This window comes from Saimiri boliviensis, chromosome 6 (genome assembly GCF_048565385.1).
Source record: "Saimiri boliviensis isolate mSaiBol1 chromosome 6, mSaiBol1.pri, whole genome shotgun sequence".
Lineage (NCBI taxonomy): Eukaryota > Metazoa > Chordata > Mammalia > Primates > Cebidae > Saimiri > Saimiri boliviensis.
Window position 1 is genome coordinate 87847376 of NC_133454.1, and position 22326 is coordinate 87869701.

Below are 22326 nucleotides of genomic sequence, written 5' to 3' on the forward strand. Positions count from 1 at the left end.
CATACAGAGAGGGTTAATAAAATGAAACAACTCTATAACACAATCTTGCAAGCTAGGATAGTTTTACCAATCCGTGGTAAAGATGTCTAGGTAAGCTCTGACTCACTCTGCTGGCAATGACAGAATTTTGAAAAAGACAGCATGTGCGGGCAGCCAGGTTCCATAGCCCTCTTCTTAGCAGGCGTTCCACACAGCGCTCCACAGATATCAGGGAGAGATGTGAGACTTTTCCATTTAGGTGCAAACAGAACAATTCATTCTTGCAGACAGCCACATCCTGAATATCTACAAAAACCATAGGTGTGAACATATGAAACGTTAACCAAATACCCCTTACAATTTTAAAAGGGCTGGAATTATTCTAATAAATTCATTTCTTATGTAGGGTTTGGCTTGACTGAATTTCATCTCTAATTTTGTACTTGTAGTTCAATGAAGAAATCATTTTAGACGCTATTCTAAAAAGATCAAGAATAAAAGATGTAAAGAAAGAACTATATCTCTCTGACCTAAAGTCTTATGTTTAAAAATGCTGTTTTCTGTGAAAAGGAATTGGGACATTCCTTTTCACAGAAAAAGAGGATAATCTACATTAGAGGCCAGACTATAAGGTTCCTGAGTTACAACCTGGTCCTCAATGAATGGATTTTAACATGGTATATAAATAAATATACGGTTCATAAGAAAATATCTGCTTTCAAGAAATTATCTGTCTTGGACAGAGTATCTTGGAAGAACTTAAAAGACTAGTTGTCAAGAGACATACTTAAGAAATTTATGCCACAAAAAAAATCACTGTTGATGAGACCAAAGTAATGATTTCTTCCTCTCTCTCCTTTTTTGGTTTTTACAAAAGTAGAAAAAGAACCAAAAAGTCAACATACACTCTCTACTGAGCAGCAATGGTAAAAATGCTAGACTTCCCCCATTTCTGGTTTTAATCCAAAGAACATAGAGATTGACTTTCTGTCTCAGTCACATATGATGGATGTTGTTCTTACAAGAAAATGTTGGACCCCAAACTATAAAGATACAAAATGGGAGTCAAAGCAAGACTTCTGGCAGGGATAAAGACTCAGGGCAATAGAGGGAAAAAAATTAAACTGTTTTTTCCTTTGCAGCAGTTACTAATGAAATTTGCATTTAAAATTACCCACGAAAACTGGAGGACATTTATGTTAAGTGAAATAAGCCAGGAAAAAAAAGTTAAAGACTCCATGTTCTCACTCATATGCAGAAGCTAGAAAAATGTGATTTCACAGAAGTAAAAAAGTAGAACAGAGGTGACCAGATTCTAGGAAAGTGAAGAGGAAGGGGGAGACAGGGAAAGACTTGTTAAAGGATACAAAAATTATAGCTAGATAGAAGAAGTTCTACTGTTCTATAGCATTGTAGAATGACTACAGTTCATAATAATACATATTTTCAAAGAGCTAGAAGGATAATGTACGTTCCTAACACAAAGAGCTAATAAATGTTTAAGATGATAGATACGCTAACTATCCTGATCTGATCAGGATACTCTATCCACTGTGTGTATCGAAACATCACTATGTACCCTATAAATATGTAAAATTACTATGTGTTAATTAAAAAAATAAATAAAATTACACAAGAAAAAATAGCTGAATACAAATTCACTAATGCATGTTTGGAAAGTACCTTACAATGGGAAACATCTGTGATCAACCTTTAAAAGAAATGTGGCCAGGCGCGGTGGCTCACGCCAATAATCCCAGAACTTTGGGAGGTCGTGGCAGGCGGATCACCTGAGGTAGGGAGTTTGAGAGCAGCCTGCCTAACATAGTGAAACTCCATCTCTACTAAAAATAACAAAAAGTAACCAGGTGTAGTGGTGCATGTCTATAATCCCAGCTACTCAGAAGGCTGAGGCAGGAGAATCACTTAAACTCGGGAGGCAGAGGTTGCCGTGGAAGGCTGAGGCAGGAGAATCACTTAAACTCGGGAGGCAGAGGTTGCCATGAGCCAAGATCACACCCAGTGTATTCCAGCCAGCCTGGGTAAAAGAGCAAGACTCTGTCTCAAAAAAAAAAAAAAAGTTACCCCATCCTATTTTTCAACTTCTTAAATTACAAGAGAATCCTTCTAGAATAATCAAATTTTCATAAGCATGAGATTAAAAATTACATAAAGAAAAATATAATTACCTTTGACTTCACTCCAAAGAAGTACTTGAACATTCTGAGGAATGAAAATATAAATTCCTCTTTCTGTCCAAGTCAGCACACAATGCTCACTGCAAGAGAAAAAGTCAAGAGAATTCGAGTGAGCTAGGATATAAAAGTTTATAATTCCCTGAATTCAGATCCTCGTATTAGCCATTAAAGTAAAAACAGACTGTACAAAGAAAACACAAGAGTGATCCAGCTAGTCAAGTCCTAACAACTCCTTTCTGTTTGTAACAACAGCCCACTAACAAATAGTGTATTACGATGCCAAATTGGAAAAATTCAGACAAATATACTAGATATTTTCCAGAAAAAGAAAAGGCTCAGCAGGGCGTGGTATCTCAGGCCTGTAGTCCCAATACTTAAGAAGGCTGAGGTGGGTGGACCACTTGAAGTCAGGAGTTCAGGACCAGCCTGGCCAACATGGTGAAACGCTGTTTATACTAAAAATACAAAAACTGGCTGGGCATGGTGGTGCACACCTGTAATTCCAGCTACTCAGGAGGCTGAGGCAGGAGAATCACTTCAAACTGGGAGGCAGAGGTGGCTGCAGTGAGCCAATATTGTGCCACTGCACTCCAGCCTGGGTGACAGATTGCGACTCTGTCTCAAAAAATAAGAAAAAAAGAAAAGGCTGGTATCCAGAAAAATAAGAGCTTAGGGACCTTTACCTAATGTTTGTTAAAGCAGCTGAATTTTCCATACTTGACATGATAGGGGCATATTTAAAATCAAGATTAACATCTTACCGCCAATCATTACTCCGGTGAGCCACTTTTAGGAACAGTAATATTTTGATGTCATTACTTGTGTGTGGGCAACAAAAGGCTGAGAACTTCTGGTCAACAATGTGCCAAGAGCTTTATTAAAGGCTCTGTCTATATTATCTAACTTTGTAGAAGCGAATTGAGGTAAATAAACTATTCTTATTTTATTAAAAAGATAAAAAACTAAAAATTAAAAAGATTAAAAAGGCTCAGAGAGAAAAAATATTTTGTCAAAGGCCACTGAGCATGAAATGTAGAAGAGTCAGAATTTATACCAAGGATAGTCTGGAACCAAAACCTGGACTTTTTCCCTATATAACACAGAATCTATTTCCTCCCCTGCTTACCTTCACTAACCTACCCACTATTATCTGGAATCCTAACTATTCCACTTAACTGGATTCTCAAAAAGTCACAGATTCCCAAACTGCCAAACCCAAATTCACTACTTCCCATTTTCTTAACCCCAAACAGCAGCCAACCCTGCTAACTCTTCTCTTCTTTTTGAACCTCACCTCCCAGGACTCTTGGACACTGCATTCTGTTGGTTCTCTTTCTCTCCAGTCCTCTGGTACTCTCTCTACTTATCTTTTTCTATACTCACTTATCATATAAATATATCTCATATATTTCATTTACTCTCTCAAGGCTGTTACTATGTTTTATATACCACTGGTAATCTCCACTTCTTAATGCTGGTCAGTACATTCTCCAACTTGCAGTTTTCTTAATCTAGCCACCTTTCAAGAATCAGAAGTTCTACTTCCCTCTGAAATCCTCCCCTACAGCCCACAGCACTCACCCCATTTCTTGTACTCAACCTATTTCTTACACTCTGCTCATATGGCACTTCATCATATACTGCACTGTCACAACTCTCACTTCTTACTGTTGTTAAACTTTTTGGAGAAGTAAATCACATCTCTCCGACAAATTACAATCTCAAGCACAGGGATCCTATTTTTTTTTTTTCCTTTATGTTTCCAGGAGTACTAAAAATGGTTCCACGTGGCTATGAAACTAACTGATTTTTTAACAGGAGATGGGTCTTCATTGAAGTGTTAAACATTTTGTCAATAAGAAAGACCAGACACACTATTCCTACAGGAAAGTAATCTTTGTCATAAAATGGAAGAACTGGTCAGAATCTTAATCCAAAGTAAAATTGAGAAGGCTGCCATCAAGAGTCAGAGGAGGGAAATAAAAAGGAGCCAGAGGATCCCTGAGTAAAGAGATACAGGATCATAATTTTGATACTGAACTTGACATTCAGCTTGGAAAATTCCTTAGGAGTAGCAACCTAGATTAGACGGGGGACAGAGAACTGGAACTTAGATAAAAGCTGATACTTGTAATTTATACATGTTTCATCCCCTTACCCTTTCACTGATAATAAATGGGGACACAAGCCTAACAGCATTGTTTTAGAAGTCTGAGAAAGGAAAGTGATACCAATGTATCCAAAAGGAGACAAAGTACATAAGGATGGGATTTATGGGTTGCAACAGTAAAAGTCTCATAGGGCACAGTGTACAAATGAAAAAATAAAAATAAAAAACAGGAACAAAAAAAAAGCCCTCTTCTTCTTGTTTTTCAAAGAAACTGTTTGTTGAATTCACTATCATTTGAGAGCCTTCTATGTGTCTAGCACTGCCCATAGAAAAGGAGTTAACAATCTGATGCTGGGATGTATATCCGTAATACAAGAGAGTGGCAATGATAAAGGAATGAATATGGTTTGACAATAGCACATGCACAGGAACAGGTGTCTAATGTAAGCCTCTTGGAGGAATCAGCAGAGGTTTCAAAGTGGCATTAATTGTTGCTTAAGCTGAGGCATAGGCAGACCCAGATCATCAAAGGCTTTGTCTACAATGGAAGGGACCGTAACAGGAGTTTAAATAGCTATGGTCAAAAAAATAACTCTATCTGGAGAGCTAAGTGTATTGTGGCCCAATTACTAGAAAACATACTCTTGGGTACTTTGGGAGGCCAAGGCGGGTGGATTGCCTGAGTTCAGGAGTTCAAGAATAGCCTGGGCAACACAGTGAAACCCGCCTCTACTAAAATGCAAAAAATTAGCCAGGTGTGGCAGCATGCACCTGTAGTACCAGCTACTCAGGAGGCTGAGGCAGGAGAATTGCTAGAACCTGGAAGGCGGAGGTTGTTGTGAGTACTGTTACACCACTGTACTCCAGCCTGGGCAACAGAGTGAGACTCCATCTCTTAAAAAAAAAAAATACACACACACACACACACACACACACACACACACACACACACACTCTTGGGTAAGGGACTTCCCCACACTCCGCACATTACATCATAGTCAACAAATATTTATTAAGCATCTATCATGTGCCAGGCATTGGGCCAAGCATTGAGAAAACAACAGTGAGCAAAACAGAAATAAAGCCCTCATAGAGCTTACTGTTTAGAATAAGACGTGTATATTAATATTTAATTACAAACTGTGACAAGTCCCAAAAAAGAAGAATGCTAAAGGAGGAGGAGTTTTTAATATGCTTTATTTAATTAAGGGCAAATAAATGTCTTTCTCTAGTAATTTTCATAATGAATTATGGCGTTACTAAAGTGTTTTAATGCCTATAATTCATTTTTTTATTTAAATAGAGTCTTGCTTTGTGTCCCAGGCTGGAGTGCAGTGGTACAATCTCAGCTTACTGCAACCTCCACCTTCCAGGTTCAAGCAATTCTCCCGCCGCAGCCTCCCTAGTAGCTGGGATTACAGAAGCATACCACCACGCCTGACTAATTTTTATATTTTTAGTAGAGACGGGGTTTCTCCATGTTGACAGGCTAGTCTCGAACTCCTGACTTCAGATGATCTGCCCGCCGCAGCCTCCCAAAGTGCTGGGAAATAGGCATGAGCCACCACACCCGGTCTTATAATTCACTTTTAAATACTTTAGTGTAGGAAGTATGACAAATACATAAACTAGTTTTTATCCTTGCCCTTAGGGGCAATTAGTTAACATTTTAATTATTTTTTAATAATTGAAAGAACTGACTCAGGTGTTCACACTCCAGTGTTCCATACAACAACCTCATACAATACCTGCTGAATCTGTATCAGAGATCTTACTAACTAGCCTAAGAGATATCAGAAATAATTTTTTATTAATGAAGTAAATAGAATTCAAGACCCATATATTGGGTAGAAATCATATACTGGCAACTCTCCCTCTTGAAGAACAAGGTGTTAAGAATTGTGGGCCCAGCAGTCGACAAATTTCAGGCAGCACTTTGTGCTGGACTTTGCACCTAATCCAGCTAGAAGGCAGCTGAACTCTGATGTTAGAATATGGCTGAAACTGCCTCCCATAGATCTTTCGTGCAAGTATTACCTACAGGATGGAGCGCTGAAATTTCACCAAGTGTACAAGAACCAGTTCTACAACTATTTTTGTGCCTGCTTGCTAAAAAACATACAACTGTGTGGCACATTTTGATCTGGGACTTGCTTTCATTATAGCAACCCACCAGATAGAGGAGATTTTAAGGAGGTTAGTAGAGCTATCTTAGCTCTAATTGTTAGAAGTTTCCTGGCAATTATAAACTCTCCAATTGGCTTGGAAAGAGAAGTGTATTTCTAGGATCTTTCCATTCCTTTTAAATACATGTAACACAATTATTTCCTAACTTTCTAAAAATAATTTAGTGCAAAAATAACCTTTAAAAACTACCTCTGAACAAGAAACAAAGATAAAAAGCTAAGTATTCTTCCCCTCCCCACTAAATCAAAGGAAAGGAGAAACTTACCTAAGATGTAACAGTTTAGGGAAAGACAAAGATTGAGAGGCTCCAACTGTATGATCATACTGAGGTTCTGATCTAGAAAGTAAACACATTTGTTAATGAGTTTACCACAACATAAAATTATACTTTGCCCAAAATACAGAAATTTTTGCCTACAAAACAAATTCAAGAGCCTACTTGTATCTGCCTTATTCAACTCACTCTACTCATAGGAAAGGTAATTGATCAAAGACTTTTTTGGTTTTACTGAATCTTTTAATAAATAACCAACTTCACTCTGAAAAGGTGTAATAAAATCTTTATTTTAATTTAATTTAATTTTTTTTAGAGATGGGGTGTCACCATCTTGGCCAGGCTGGTCTCGAACTCCTGACCTCAGGTGATCCGCCCATCTCAGCCTCCCAAAGTGCTGGGATTACAGGCGTGAGCCACTGCGCCCGGCCAATAAAATCTTTAATACATATAGAATATCAGAAATTTTCACTCAACCTCTCCATATAAGCTCTTCAAACACTGTCAACCAGCAATACAAATCATTACCTTAGAGTAATCACAGGGAGAGGTGGCAATGAAAGAAGTTTCTTGAACTGATGTGTACTTAAAACTTCTCCATCAAAGTTCACTTCCCACATCCTAGAGCCTGGGCGAGCACAAAATATCAGAGGTTGCTGGCCCCCAGAACATCTTCCAGGAAAGAAGCAAGCTCCATATTCCCCATCTCTTTCTTTGTTTCCGATTTTCCAAAACTTTTCTCTAATATCCAGAAAGGAAGAGAAAAGCACATTTACTTACAAAAAAAAAAAAAAAAAAAAAAGTCAAAAACAATGGCACTACAAATCAGCATGGGCATAATAACTCCACTTACAATGCCTTCTCCTTCATTCATATTACCAATATACTGAAAAAAACAATAGAAAGGAAAGATCAAAACAGAGTTCTGGCTCTGATCTGCCATTAGCTATTTTTGTGACAGGAAGCAAATCATTTCATATTAGTACTCAGTTTATTACCCACAGAATAAGAGGCTCAGAATTAACATGAAAGCCCCTTTCAAATCTAAAAGGTGAGTGCTACCAAACTATTTCATACATTCTTGAATCCTACAATTGCTTCTAAAGTCACTTTGTAAAATGTTCTTTGGACACTTCATGGAAGCTACTAATCTACTTCTCCAACCCTGTCTCCAAGTTACTTCCTAACCACAAACACCAAACAAACTTACTCTTTCCTCAAATACCCAGGTCCTTCTGAAACTCTGCACTGTGGAGCATTCTGTTCCCTTAGGATTACATGAGTTAGATATGTAATAGAGCTTAGTACACTGCCGGGGAACATGGAAGGTGTTAAGGATGAGGGAGATGTCTCTTCCTAAAAACTCCTGTTACTTACTCTTCATGATTTAGCTCCATCACTCCTCCTCATAAACTTTCTTTGATTCCCATATATGAATTACATGCTTCCCATGCTTTGCCTTCATAGCACTTATGACATGATACATGGCAATTATGTCTATCTGAACAGTTGATCATGACTTTTCAGGACAAAGGACACTTCTTATTCCCCTTTGAATTTCCAGTGTATAGCACAATGTCAGGCCTACAAAATGCACTCAGTACACTGTAGAGTTCCATAAACTCAATCTCTTTTATTGAAGAGTGATCTAGTATGCTTTCTAGCATGAATTTACTAGATAACCTCAGAAAATTCAAAATATTTCTGTACTTATTTGCTTTATGAATAAAATATAACATTTGCTTTAAGAACATAGGTGTAAGAGTGCTTTGAAACGTATACAGAGCAGTACAAGAAGTACTGGTTTTATCATTTATATTACTTATTTGGGAAATAAAATATATTTCTTGCTTATTTTGTATCTATTAGTGCTAAGGATCTAGAAGAATATAATAAATGTTTGCTGAGTGAAAAATGCAATCAATTCATTATCATTTGTATACCCATTAATCTTACTTTTTATTATTTTTCCAACAAACAATATGTCACAGGCACAAAGTTGAGTATTTTCACATATGCTACCTTGGTTAATCCTTAACACTAAATTTACATGAAGCAAATTCATATCTATCTCTTTGGCTAGTCACCAGGAGTCACGGCTTTAAATATATATATATATATATATTTGTTTTTAGAAGGGAAAATAGGTTGAAACAAAAAGATTTTTTAACCTAAGTATATAGTTTATTATACTATCCATGTCCCCAAAAACTGAATTCTAGCTAACAGAAAGTAGGCACATATAAACATATTATTTTTACAGCAGGTTCTATGATACTGCCATCTAACTTCAGTTACGAAATAGGTACATGGGGGTTGATTATACAATTCTCTTTTATTTTGTGTAGGCTCAAATCTCTCCAAAACAAAATTTTAAGGGGAGATGGTCTTGAGAAATATGACAGCTGCCAGGTCCAGTGAAAAATTGAAATGGCCAGTGAAAATTTCCTTGCAGCGAGAATGGCTGAGAATTTTGGCACAGTGATGCATAATATTCACTTTCAGCTGTTTGCTATTCTGCTCTGGTATTTCACGGCTACCTCTAATGCACTCCTTTGCCATTCACTGGATCTCTGGCTCTATCCTTGAGATTTTGATGAAACACTTATCTTCATAAAGCTCTTAATTATTCTTCATCTGATTTTACCCTTTAGTAAAACTCTATTAAAACAAAACAAATTTATAAAACCACAAAACTCAAAGAAGCCTTCCTGCTTCCCCCTATAAAAACAGGCCTTTGGCCTTTTCTCATGGTGCTTAGAATATGCCTCACAGCAGCAGGCTCAAGGAATACTTGTCTTAGTCACCCACCCACTGGACTGTCTTAGACTCCTCTACCTCTTCTCTGCTCTCTTAACATCAGCTTGCATACAACTGGTTCCTTAACATCTATGTAGCCAAGGGCAGTTGTTCATGCCTGTAATCCCAGTAGTTTGGGAGGCTGAGGCAGGAAGACTGCTTGAGCCGAAGAGTTTAAGACCAGCCTGAGTAACATGACAAAACCCAGTCTCTAAATAAAATACAAAAAATTAGCAGAGCATGGTGGCATGTGCCTGTAGACACAGCTACTTGGGAGGCTGAGGTAGGAGGATCACTTAAGCCAAGGAGGTCAAGGCTGTAGTCAGCCATGATCACACCACTACACTCCAGCCTGGGTGACAGAGTGAGACCGTATGCAAAAAAAAAAAAAAAAAAAAAAAAAAAGGAAAAAAAATCTGTGTAACAGATTGATGGGGCTTGGGGTAGACAACTTCTAAGTTCCTTCCGGTTCTAAAATTCTGCATTTCCGATGACTAACGGTTGGTCAATATACCTTTCAGTGTCACACAAGAAGGATCGAGTAAGTGAAGATATAAGTAGCCTTCCATCCAAGTAATCTAATTGTACAACACAGGAGTCAACTGTTGTTATTGCCTGAACAGGAAACATCACAAAAGCAGCAGCTGCCTAAAAGCAATGTGAGAAACAAAATAAAGTTTATTTAATCATAACATACACATGTAATCTCTTCCTCTTTACCTTATAAATGAAAATAACTTGAATAACAAAATAAAATTTTCAAATAAGCTAAAATTTAATTTGCTTGTAAGAATATCAAAGTTTAACTCACTTAATTTGGTACCTAACTGCAGAAGAAAATCCTTAAGGCTCTGTTTATGATGATCTAATCTTAGCAGTGAGAATGAAAAAGATGAAGCAAGCTTTAGAACATGTTAGTCAGGCATGGTAGCACACACTTCTAATCCCAACTACTTGGGAGGCTGAGGCAGAAGGATTGCTTGAGCTTAGGAGCTGAAGGCTGCAGTGAGCTAAGATTGCGCTACTACACTTCAGCCTGGGTAAGTAAGGACAAACCTGTCTCTAAATAAATAAAGTTTTGGAGTAAGTGAGAGAATTTTTCACCTGTAAATAGTACTTCTCCCTTTGAGAAAAAGATAAAGTAAGTCTACTACCTATAGGGTTTCAATTATATTTTAGATCCAAAAGATAATAATAATAAATTGCTAACTTTGATAGGTCATGATGGCAAAATCAGAAAAATATTTTGATATGTTCATTAAAATAATTTAGCCAATAGCTGGGTGCAGTGGCTCATGCCTGTAATCCCAGCGCTTTGGGAGGGCAAAGTGAGTAGACTGCTTGAGCCCAGGAGTTCCAGACCACTCTGGGAAACATGGCAAAACCCTGTCTACAAAAAATTTTTACAAATTAGCCAGGCATGGTGGTGCATGGCAGTGGTCCCAGCTACTCAGGAGTTTTGAGGAGGGAGGATTTGAGCCTGGGCGATCAAGGCTGCAGTGAGCCATGATCGCACCATTGTACTTCAGCCTGAGTGACAAAGCAAGACCCTGTCTCAAAATAAATAAAAAATAAAATAAAAGTAATTTAGCCAATAGTAGTTAGATCCCTTCTTTTCTGTCAGGATCCTAAACAGAAAAAAGCCAATGAGAGACAACAATCCCTCTACTTGTGATGTAATGGCCATGGAGGAGTAGGACAATGAGAAGCTCATCTGCTCTGTCTTAATGACAGACTGGAGCATTCTGTTAGGGTAACCTGAGTCTCAACCCTTCTACTCAGCAATAACTTCAACAGGAAGCCTGAGGACCTGCAGAGCAGAGCAAAGTCAGAAGGTGCCTTTAAGATTCCATTCAAAGTAAGTTATAGCCATCCTGATAAAAAAAATATTCCTAGACCTATGAGTTTCTTCTACATAAGAAGCAGAGAAGACCAGGAGCCTGGGCAATTGGTGTCACTATGTTTGCCGTTTTATTAGCACCAATAATAAATAGATATTTTTTTCTTTTTTAACAGCCTTATACTAAAGAATGCTTTGCTGAAACGAGCCATGCAGGTGAATCAGGAAGAACTGCGGTAGATAATATGCAAAGTACTGAAGTTAGCTCACAAAAGCCATTCTGCAACAGTATTGAGCTAAAACAGGCCACTGTATGTACTATATACAAGCAGGTCTCCTCAGAAATCTCCAACTCTGGACTCTGGATTAGTCTCCCAAGAAATACAGTAGATAAAATCACATTCTTTAATTGGAAGTTTTATAAGACAACATCTTGTATCTCACTACATACACAAAGAACAGGACTGCTTCTCACCTTTGCTTGTTTAGAAGTATTGAGTTTGATGGCAGAAACCTTCCCAGCATGATCACCTACAAAAACTCTAAGAATAGCTGTATCCCAACAGAGCGCTGTGACTTTTCGGCCTTTGTGTTCTGAAGACACATAAATTTGTTCTGGTTTCCCACGACGCTCTTGATTTAATTCCCAAACAACTACAAGACCTTGACTGCAAGAATTTAGTCACAGAGGCAAATTTTTGGCAATGGTGAAAAAGGTACAACTTAATTGCATCACAGTATCAACTATATTAAATGCATACGCAACTCTTGTTCTTCAAAAAAGAGGAAGTATTATAAGAAGTCAAGGTAGTAATTTCCTTGCTTTAGTCACCAAACCAGTTTAATAGGAGAAGTTAAATGATGTAAATTATCTCTGTTCCTTTTCTCTTTTAAGGCCTTTGAAATGTTGTAACCTCAAATTAGCATATTCTACAAACACTAGGATGACCAACTGTTCATTCTGGTTTGCTAGGTACTGAAAGGTTTCCTAAGACACAGGAGTTTCAGTGTTAAAACTGGGACAATACTAGGCAAACCAAGATGGTTTGTCACCCTAACAAACACATATGTCAATTTAAAATGCATTTGAAAAAGGACAGATAGTTTTAAAACAGATTCTTACCTGGTAGCTACAGCCACATAATCATCATCATGTAAACAACAGGCAATTTGAGAAATTGCACCTTCCTATGGCACAAAAGAAAACACATTTTTTAAATCTCAAGTTTTACTTTTTTTTTTTTTTTTTTTGGACCTTTGTCTCATTCTATCACCTTGGCTGGGGTACAATGGTGTGATCTCAGCTCACTGCAACCTCCACTTCCTGGATTCAAGCAATTCCCCTGCCTCAGCCTTCCAAGTAGCTGGGATTGCAGGTGCTTGCCACCAAGTCCAGCTAAATTTTGTATTTTTAATAAAAGATGGGGTTTCACCATGTTGGCCAGGCTGGTCTTAAACACCTGACCTCAGGTAATCCACCCACCATGGCCTCCTAAAGTGCTGGGATTATAGGCGTTAGCCACCCTGCTCAGCCAAGTTTTACATTCTTTTATTCCAAATGATTATTTATATTGGAGAAATTTGCATGTATGAAAGACTCCAAATGGTATATGACAGAGCTGCCCTTCATCTTACCCTGTGTGAAAGAAAAAGCCTGTGCTTCCAGCCTTCTTTCTGAATGAGATGGAGTCCTCCTCCGGAACTGCCCAAAGCCAACCATTTCCGTGACACGGCTATGCTCGTGCACTAAAAACATGTGAAGAGAAGTGTGAGATAAGCACAGCTACTTAACCAAATAGACTATCCACTGGAAATAAACACTGAGGATTTATGCATCAGGCTCCTTCCCTCACTTTACCCTCTGCCCAAATGGATACAATATGACACTTATTCTCTAATTCTAGAATAGTAAAAAAGTACTGACGAAAGAATATTTTGTTTTTAAACTTCTAAATGAATCTCAAAAGGCTGAATAGGCTCCATTGTATGAGTAATTTTCCCTTGGCAAAAGCTGGCTGTTAGACTGTTCATATTTTGTGTAATTTGGCTAGGTCATTCCAATGATGACTAGAACAATGGAAGACCAAGGAAGTTACGAGAAGATAAAGCAACCACATTAATCATCCATCCGTTTAAATCATTTCCAGTCTGCACAAACACCACAAAACATTCACAAGTCTTAAGGTAGGTGAGACTCTATCAGAGAAAGCAGTGGCCATGCTGCACCCAATACCCTGTGGCAGAAGTTATTAGTCAGTTAAGAGATATTCCCAATCCTCTTCACTTTTGTTCCTTTTTACTACAGAAGCTGGAAAACCTAAATATTCATGTTCCCGTTTCCCTTGTTGCCAAGGGTTGTCATGTAACTCAATTCTAGCTAGTAAGATCAAGGCTGCTGAGGGCTTCTCAGGAAGGGAAGCTTTACCTTCCCAGATGAAAGGCAGAGCCTACAGAAAGCATTTGCCCTTTGCCCCCACTTTCTTTTTTTTTTTTTTTTGAGACGGAGTTTCGCTCTTGTTACCCAGGCTGGAGTGCAATGGCGCGATCTCGGCTCACCACAACCTCCGCCTCCCGGGTTCAGGCAATTCTCCTGCCTCAGCCTCCTGAGTAGCTGGGATTACAGGCACGCACCACCACGCCCAGCTAATTTTTTGTATTTTTAGTAGAGACAGGGTTTCACCATGTTGACCAGGATGGTCTCGATCTCTCGACCTCGTGATCCACCCGCCTCGGCCTCCCAAAGTGCTGGGATTACAGGCTTGAGCCACCGCGCCCGGCCATGCCCCCACTTTCTTGACATGTTAATGAGAACAGTAAGACTGGGGAGGAGACACATATTACAAATGCAACTAAAAGCTAACAAATATACATATGGTAGAACAGGAAAAATGGGAGCCACTTATATCATTGGGCTACTACACTAAACCCAGACCACTAACCTCCTATGAGATTATAAACATCTTTAGCACTCAAGCTCCTACTAGTATGTTACACCATACTGTAACTTGCAGCTGAAAAAATGTATAGCTGATAACAAGCCTCAAAATTGCTACTCATATTACTTTGCCTATCACTTTCTATTTTCCCTTTTATCACATGCTAGTACTTTAGGGCAGTAGCAAAAGTATAAAAATTAAATTATTTTGGTACTAGTTATGAAACTTTGGTTCTTACCATGTCATTCCTGGGTTTAATCAAAATAACTCAAGAGTTTGAAGGAAGCACATAGTTCTTTGAATTCCAAGGACAATCAAAACACATAGTTACTGAGAAAAGAAAAATAGCTCAGGGCAGTCTGAGCTATGTGAAGTATGCAGGCCCAGAGAGAAATGAATATGAGCTATCAGTCATGACCCTACTCTCCGCACCCAGGCCTGGGGGCAACTGTTTAAAGTTTTGTCCCTGACTAGTTGCCTAACCTGTTATCTTCAGGTCACTGAAATCTGTGAACGATGTATAGCCAATCAATAGTTTTTGTTATTTTGATATAAGTTGTTGGTAAACAACTCAGAATCTGCCTCTTCCTTTCCTTTAAACATCTACTTGGGCTGGACAAGGTGGTTCATGCCTATAATCCCAACACTTCGGGAGGCCAGGAGTTCGAGACCAGCTTGGGCAAGCAGAGTTAAGATCCCATCCCTAATTTAAAAATTTTTATTTTTAACAAATCTAACCAGGCACAGTGGCTCACGCCTATAATCCCAGCACTTTGGGAGGCCAAGGGGGAAGCACTGTTAGAGCCCAGGAGTTTGCAGCCAGCCAGAGCAACACAGTGAAACCCCATCTCTACAAAAAAAAAAACAAAAAAAACACAAAAAATTAGCTGGGCCATCTACTGTGATACATGCCTGTAGTCCCAGCTACTTGAGAGGCTGAGGCAGGAAGACTGCCTGATGCCAGTTCAAAGCTGCAGTGCACTGCAGTGTGCTATGACTCAGCTATGTAACCTGTGAATAGCCAGCCACTGCACTCCAGCTTGAGCAACATAATAAGACTCTCCCACCCCCGCATCTCAAAAAATAATCCACCCAGCACTTCAGGAAGTCAAGACAGGTGGATTACTCAAGGCCAGGTATTTGAGACCAGCTTGGCCAACATGGCAAAACTCCATCTCTACTAAAATGTAAAAATTGGCCAGGCATGGTGGTATACACCTGTAATCCCAGCCTCTTCAGTGGCTGAGGCACAAGATGCGCTTGAACCTGGGAGGCAGAGTTTGCAGAGAGCTGAGATTTTGTCACTGAACTCCACCCTGGGCAACAGAGCAAGACTCATCTCGAAAAAGAAAAAAAAATCCACTTGCTGCTAATCAAAGTATATTATTAAAACCAACTTGTGGGTCGGACATGGTGGCTCACACCTGTAATCCCAGCACTTTGGGAGGCCGAGGCAGGTGGATCATGAGGTCAGGAGATCGAGACCATCCTGGTCAACATGGTGAGACCCCATCTCTACTAAAAATACAAAAAATTAGCTGGGCATGGTGGTGCGTGCCTGTAATCCCAGCTACTCAGGAGGCTGAGGCAGGAGAATTGCCTGAACCCAGGACGCGGAGGCTGCCGTGAGCCGAGATTGCGCCATTGCACTCCAGCCTGGGTAAAAAGTGCGAAACTCCGTCTCAAAAAAAAAAAAAAAAAAAAAAAAACCAACTTGTATCTATGTTGCCAGGTTGTAATCCTCAAGCTTGGCACTAATAAACTATTTATATTATTTTTGCCTTTGCCTCAGTTTTGCTTTTCAGTCTTTTTTATTCCCTTTGAGATTGGGTCTCACCGTCACCCAGGCTGGAATGCGTGGAGCAATCACAGCTCAATGCAGCCTCAACCTCCCTGGCTCAAGCAATCCTCCCAATTCACCTTCTTAGTAGCTGGGACCACAGGCGTCCACCACCACATCCAGCTAATTTTTTTGTTTGGTTTTTTGTTTTTTGAGATGGAGTCTCGCTCTGTTGTCAGGTTGGAGTGCAGTGGTGCCATCTTGGCTTACTGCAACCTCCACCTCCTGGGTTCAAGCGATTCTCCTGCCTCAGCCGCTGAGTAGCTGAGACTATAGGCATGCACCACCACACCCAGCTATTATTTCATTTTTAGTGGAGATGAGATTTCACCACGTTGGCCAAGATGGTCTCCATCTCTTGACCTCGTGATCCACTCATCTTGGCCTAATTTTTCTACTTTTCGTAAAGATGGGGTTTTGCCATGTTGCCCAAGCTGATTTGAAACTCCTGAGCTCAAGCAATCCTCCCACTTCCACCTCCTAACTTGCTGGGATTACATGCTTGGGCCACCAAGCCAGGGCACTTGCCTCAGCTTCTTCCTTTTGGGTCAATGTTCTGCCCAGAGCTAACTAACTTTGGCTTTGCTCCCTAAAACAAGTTATACCAGCTTCCGTGTTTTGGAATGACCTTAGTTTAACTACAGCGGTTCATGTTATTCAAACTGCACCGGTGTTGTTGGGGCTCAGAGGTCAACCAATACCCCAAAATATGGAGTTTTGACATGCTGACAGTCCTTAGAAGTTGCCTCAAAATCAAAGTCCCTTTAACCCTGTCTTGTTATCACCCCTCCGCCAAGCACAGAGAGGGACTCTCTCCAGAGGAATTTCCTTATCTGACCAAGAAAGCTTCTTTCCAAAAGGGGCCAGGCTCAGTGGCTCACACATGTAATCCCAGTAGTTTGGGAGGAAGCAGGATTGTTTGAGGCCAGGTGTTTGAGATGAGCCTGGCCAAATCATGGCTAAACTCCGTCTCTACTAAAAATACAAAAATTAGCAGAGCATGGCAGCAGGTGCCTGTAATCCCTGCTACTCAGGAGGCTCAGGCACAAGACTTGTTTGAACCCAGGAAGTGGAGGCTGCAGTGAGCCAAGATTGTGCCACTGCACTCCAGCCTGGGCAATGGACTCTGTTTCAAAAAAAGAAAAGAAAAAGAAAAAGAACGGAAAAGAAAGAAGAAAAGAGAAAGAAAGCTTCTTTCCAAAAGAAATGCAATTGTCCAAAACCCTTCCCTAGGGATCTCATAAAATAACCAGGAAACATCAACCACTAGAGAAGAGACTGGGAGTCTTCATCATGCTCAGATAGACTTTTCATTTACATTCCTGAGGGCAGCTCCAAAAGACTATCTGGGGGATTTTACCTGCATAAGTCAGATTGTTCCTATGCAACTCCATCCCTCATTCTCCCATGTCTGCCTCCCGCTTGCTACATCTATTCATTTCCCTAATGATTTATTGCCACTCAAAACAATCGTCTACATTCTCCATATCCCCACTTCTCTATGAAAAAGGGTACATAGGGCAGGGCATGGTGGCTCACTCCTGTCATCCCGGTGTTTGGGGGAGACCAAGGCACAGGATTGTTTGAGGCCAGGAGTTCAATGCTATCATGAGCTATGGTCTCACCATTGTACTCCAGCCTGGGAAACATGGAAAGACCCCATCTCTACAAAAACTTTTTTAAAATTAGCCTGGCATGGTATCAACTGTGTTTAGTCACAACTACTCAGAAGGATGAGGCAGGAGGACTGCTTGAACCCAGGAGTTTGAAGTTACAGTGAGCTATGATCTTCCCACTGCACTCGGGCCTGGGCAACAGAAAGAACCTGTTTCAAAAGAAAACAAAAAGAAAGAAAAGAAGATTTTACATGCCTTTTTTCCTATTAAATCTTACTTTTATTAGTTGATTTTCAGCAAACCTTCACAGGCTGAAGAGACAGTTTTCTCTTGGTCTTTGCAGGATATATTCATTTATACCATTTTCTTTTCTTTTTTTTTTTGAGACAGAGTCTCACTCTGTCACCAGGCACCAGGCTGCAGTGCAGTGGCACAATCTCGGCTCACTGCAACCTCTGCCTCCCGGGTTCAAGAAATTCTGCTGCCTCAGCCTCCCGAGTAGCTGGAACTACAGGTGCGCGCCACCATGCCCAACTAATTTTTTTGTATTTTTTAGTAGAGACAGGGTTTCACCATGTTGGCCTGGATGGTCTCAATCTCTTGACCTCGTGATCCGCCCGCCTGGCTTCCCAAAGTGCTAGGATTACAGGTGTGAGCCACCGCGCCCGGCCTACCATTTTATTCTCAATCAAATACATTACTTTCTGAGAGAAGACAGCAAAACGCTTATGGGGAAAAATGAAGCAAGTCAGCATCACAGTTTCTGGAGAGGTAAATTAGAATTCAAAAGACAGCTCAAAAATAAATCAAAAAAGAGCTATGAAAATGTTACTTCTATATAAAGTGTCAAGCTAAAAGGAAGACGGTTGAGGCCAAATAAACGGCAAGTTTATTTGGGCCAAGGCTGAGGACTGCAGCCTAGGACATACTTTGAAGTTGCCTTGGGGAATACTCTGGAAAACAAGAAACTCGAGTTTTCAAAAAAGGCTGTTTGTCAGGAATTCTCATTGGTTTACAGAAATAACACTGATTAGTGATTGGCTATACACTCTTGAACTATAAGGTATGCTGCATTTTATCGCTACTTGGCATCACTTAGCCTAGTGCCCACATAATAGCAAGTAGCTTCAAGAGGTAATTATTTAGTTCAAGCAAGAGTAATATGAGGCTGCTGCTTCACTCCAGTGCTTTTCTGGGCCTGATAATTTTTGTGTTTTTTTTTTTTTTTGAAACAGAGTCTCACTCTTGCCCAGGCTAAAGTGCAGTGGCATGACCTCAATTCATGCAACCTCCACCTCCCGGGTTCAAGTGATTCTTGTGCCTCAGCCTCCCAAGTAGCTGGGAATACAGGCATGTGCCACCTTGCCTGGCTAAGTTTTATATTTTTAGCAGAGACGAAGTTCTGCCATGGGGGCCAGGCTGGTCTCAAACTACTGGCCTCAAATGATCTGCCCACCTTGGCCTCCCAAAGTGCTGGGATTACAGGCATGAGCCCCATGCCCATCTTGGGCCTGATGATTTAAAGGGGCTCACATTCCTCAGACAAGAAGTTTATTTTCTTCTTTTTTTTCCCCACAGAAGTATGACTAGGACAGGTAAGAACACCCAATATTCCACAAAACATAAGGAACTAGAGCAGGCGTCCCCAAACTATGGCCTCAGGGGGCCGCATGTGGCCCCCTGAGGCCATTTATCCGGCCCCCGCTGCACTTCAGGAAGGGGCACCTCTTTCATTGGTGGTCAGTGAGAGAAGCACAGTACGTGGTGGCCCTCCAACGGTCTGAGGGACAATAAACTGGCCCCCTGTGTAAAAAGTTTGGGGACGCCTGAACTAGAGGGTAGGGGCACATGTAACAGAGAGCACATGAAAATGAAATTGATACAAGGATCAAGAAATTCACCTTTAGACGACTGGAGTCCAGCCGCAGGGCTGAGAGTAACGGATCCAGAGACTCAAACTCTGCGAGAACATGGCTGTAGGACTCTGGTATCACTGGCACAAAAGTCATTTAGCCAGAAAGCTGAAACTTGTTGAATGATAGGTACAGTATTCCTCACCTGAATAAAATCCACAAAAATATAATTTAAGAAGCCCACCATTCATTTAACATGCATTTAACAAATATCTGGGGAACATAGGAAACATGAGAAAGTCCCCACTATACACGTGCTTAGAAAGAAAACACACACAGGTAACATTCTATACCACAGCATGTTTACATTGTGTCATTTCCTGACTCAAACTCCCACAGTGTCAGACAGGAATTCTCAAGGCCCTCCATAATCCTATCCTCCAGTGTTATCTAACAGTGTGAGTAGGCAGAATGGGCAGAGTAGGATTTAGAAAAATTGGCCTATGTCCTCTGAGGCAAAACAGCAACCCTGCTGCTGCATTTCTATGAGTAGTAAATCTTCTGTCTTTAGGAGTCTCTCGTTAAAATGCAATCTTCTGTAAAGGCCTTAACTTATTAACATATCAGCAAACCCTACATTTATCAGCTAACAATTTAATAGTGCTTAATAGGAATAAGCCACTAGACCTCTCTCCAACCTAGCAGAAAACTTCCTAAAAAAAGTAGTACTGATGGCCGGGCGCGGTGGCTCAAGCCTGTAATCCCAGCACTTTGGGAGGCCGAGGCGGGTGGATCACCAGGTCAAGAGATCGAGACCATCCTGGTCAACATGGTAAAACCCCGTCTCTACTAAAAATACTGAAAATTAGCTGGGCATGGTGGCGTGTGCCTGTCATCCCAGCTACTCGGGAGGCTGAGGCAGGAGAATTGCCTGAACCCAGGAGGCGGAGGTTGCGGTGAGCCGAGATCGCGCCATTGCACTCCAGCCTGGGCAACAAGAGCGAAACTCCGTCTCAAAAAAAAAAAAAAAAAAAAAAAAAAAAAAGTAGTACTGATGCCGACTAGGCTTTTTTTTTTTTTTTTTTTTTTTTAGATGGAGTCTCATTTTGTCACTCAGGCTGTAGTGCAATGGTATGATCTCAGCTCACTACAACCTCCACTCCCCAGGTTCAAGTGATTCTCCTGCCTCAGCCTCCCAAGTAGCTGGGATTACAGGTGCATGCCACTATGCCTGAGTAATTTTTCCTATTTTTAGTAGAAATGGGGCTTCACCATCTTGGCCAGAATGGTCTTGAACTCCTGACCTCCTGATCCACCCACCTCAGCCTCCCGAAGTGTGGGGATTACAGGCGTGAGCCACTGGGCGCAGCAGACTAGGCTTTTATCTCAAGGAAAACACAAAGGGTAGCAGGTAGGGCAGCAATAAGCAAATATACAAAGAAGAAAAAATGCAGAATATACTAGAAGAACACAAGTTTAGTCTTTGGTTGAAACATAGGATACAAGCAATGGAATAATGAAAGAAAAACCTGTAATCATAATATGGGTCCAAGTTACAAAATACTTTGAATTTTTCAAACCAAAGAATCTGAACTTAATTTGGCAGGGAACAGAAAGGAATTAAAGAATTTGGTGTCGGGAGGTAACATAATTTCTGTACTGTGGGTGGTTGGACACTGGAAAACAAAGACTTGAGAAAGGGGTGGGTGGTATGAAAATAAGAATAAAACATTTCAATTATTCACAAGTCTGGTGGAAAAGGAGAAAACCTCTCTTAACTTCATCAATGGGGAGACTCTTAAACCGATTTGTAGCTAGTAGCTAAAAGTAGAGTCTAGAATGAAAGGGACTGACGATTCAAGAAAAAGATAAAACCATGGTACAGGATCCAAGAGGGATGGAAAGGAATGATAATATTGTAGTGTCTCTTCTACTTGTGATCTTGAAACAAAGAAACTCCGAAGTAGATAGGTCATTTTTCGTTAATCTCTATGAAAAGAGAAAGTCCTGAAAGTTATTATACAACGGTGGTGAGGGGGACACACCTAGTTAAGTTCTACTTTAAAAAAAAAAAAAAAAAGAATTTAACAGAGATAAATAAAAACAGCATAAGCAATGCCAATTCTCAGAGAAGCTGCTGGATGACAGTGCTAAACCAACACGAACTTTATACATTTATGTTTACTCTCCCTGAAATGACTGCTTCCCTTCCAGGTCTTCTTATCCAAACATATCCAGCTTTCAAGATCCCACAGGAGCCCTGCTTCCTAGAATTCTCAAGCTGGAAAAAGACTCATCGGTAATTCAGTGAACATGTCCACCTAATTCAAAAATTAGTTTTGCCCTAGAGCCCTGAACATTTTCAGCAATAGAAAGAAAACACACTGTCATGAAGCTGCCAATTCTACTCCTCCACAGGGCTCACTACTGTTACAAGGTTCTTGTTAATACTGTGCTGAAGCCTGATCACTTAGAGTTCTACCATTATTCCTAATTGTATGTAGCTTCTACAGTTGAAGGGAACAAGCTGTCTCTTTCCAAAGCAGTCCTTCGGTATTTGAAAAGCATTATTAGGTCTTCTAAAAATTTAACATTCCCAGTTCCACCATCACTCCTGACATGACATTTTCCAACCCTGTCTCTGTTTCAACCTTCTAGAGAGGCACTTTAGTTTGCCTACAAGTGAGGTCCCTC

General features: G+C 40.3%; 1 protein-coding gene across 3 annotated transcripts in view; it reads right to left on the minus strand.

The window, feature by feature from the left end:
* Nucleotides 1–22326, minus strand: part of HPS5 (HPS5 biogenesis of lysosomal organelles complex 2 subunit 2) — a 45057-nt gene that overhangs the window by 21280 nt on the left and 1451 nt on the right. For all 3 annotated transcript variants that reach the window (XM_010349735.3, XM_010349773.3, XM_074401202.1), the window contains exons 2-10: nucleotides 19681–19837; nucleotides 13023–13133; nucleotides 12511–12575; nucleotides 11863–12055; nucleotides 10062–10195; nucleotides 7277–7489; nucleotides 6740–6811; nucleotides 2169–2257; nucleotides 107–285 (exon numbers count right to left, since the gene is read on the minus strand). In XM_010349735.3, coding sequence (XP_010348037.3) covers nucleotides 107–285; nucleotides 2169–2257; nucleotides 6740–6811; nucleotides 7277–7489; nucleotides 10062–10195; nucleotides 11863–12055; nucleotides 12511–12575; nucleotides 13023–13133; nucleotides 19681–19788 — 1164 coding nt within the window. In that variant the 5' untranslated portion in view covers nucleotides 19789–19837. The remainder of the gene's footprint in view (nucleotides 1–106; nucleotides 286–2168; nucleotides 2258–6739; nucleotides 6812–7276; nucleotides 7490–10061; nucleotides 10196–11862; nucleotides 12056–12510; nucleotides 12576–13022; nucleotides 13134–19680; nucleotides 19838–22326) is intronic.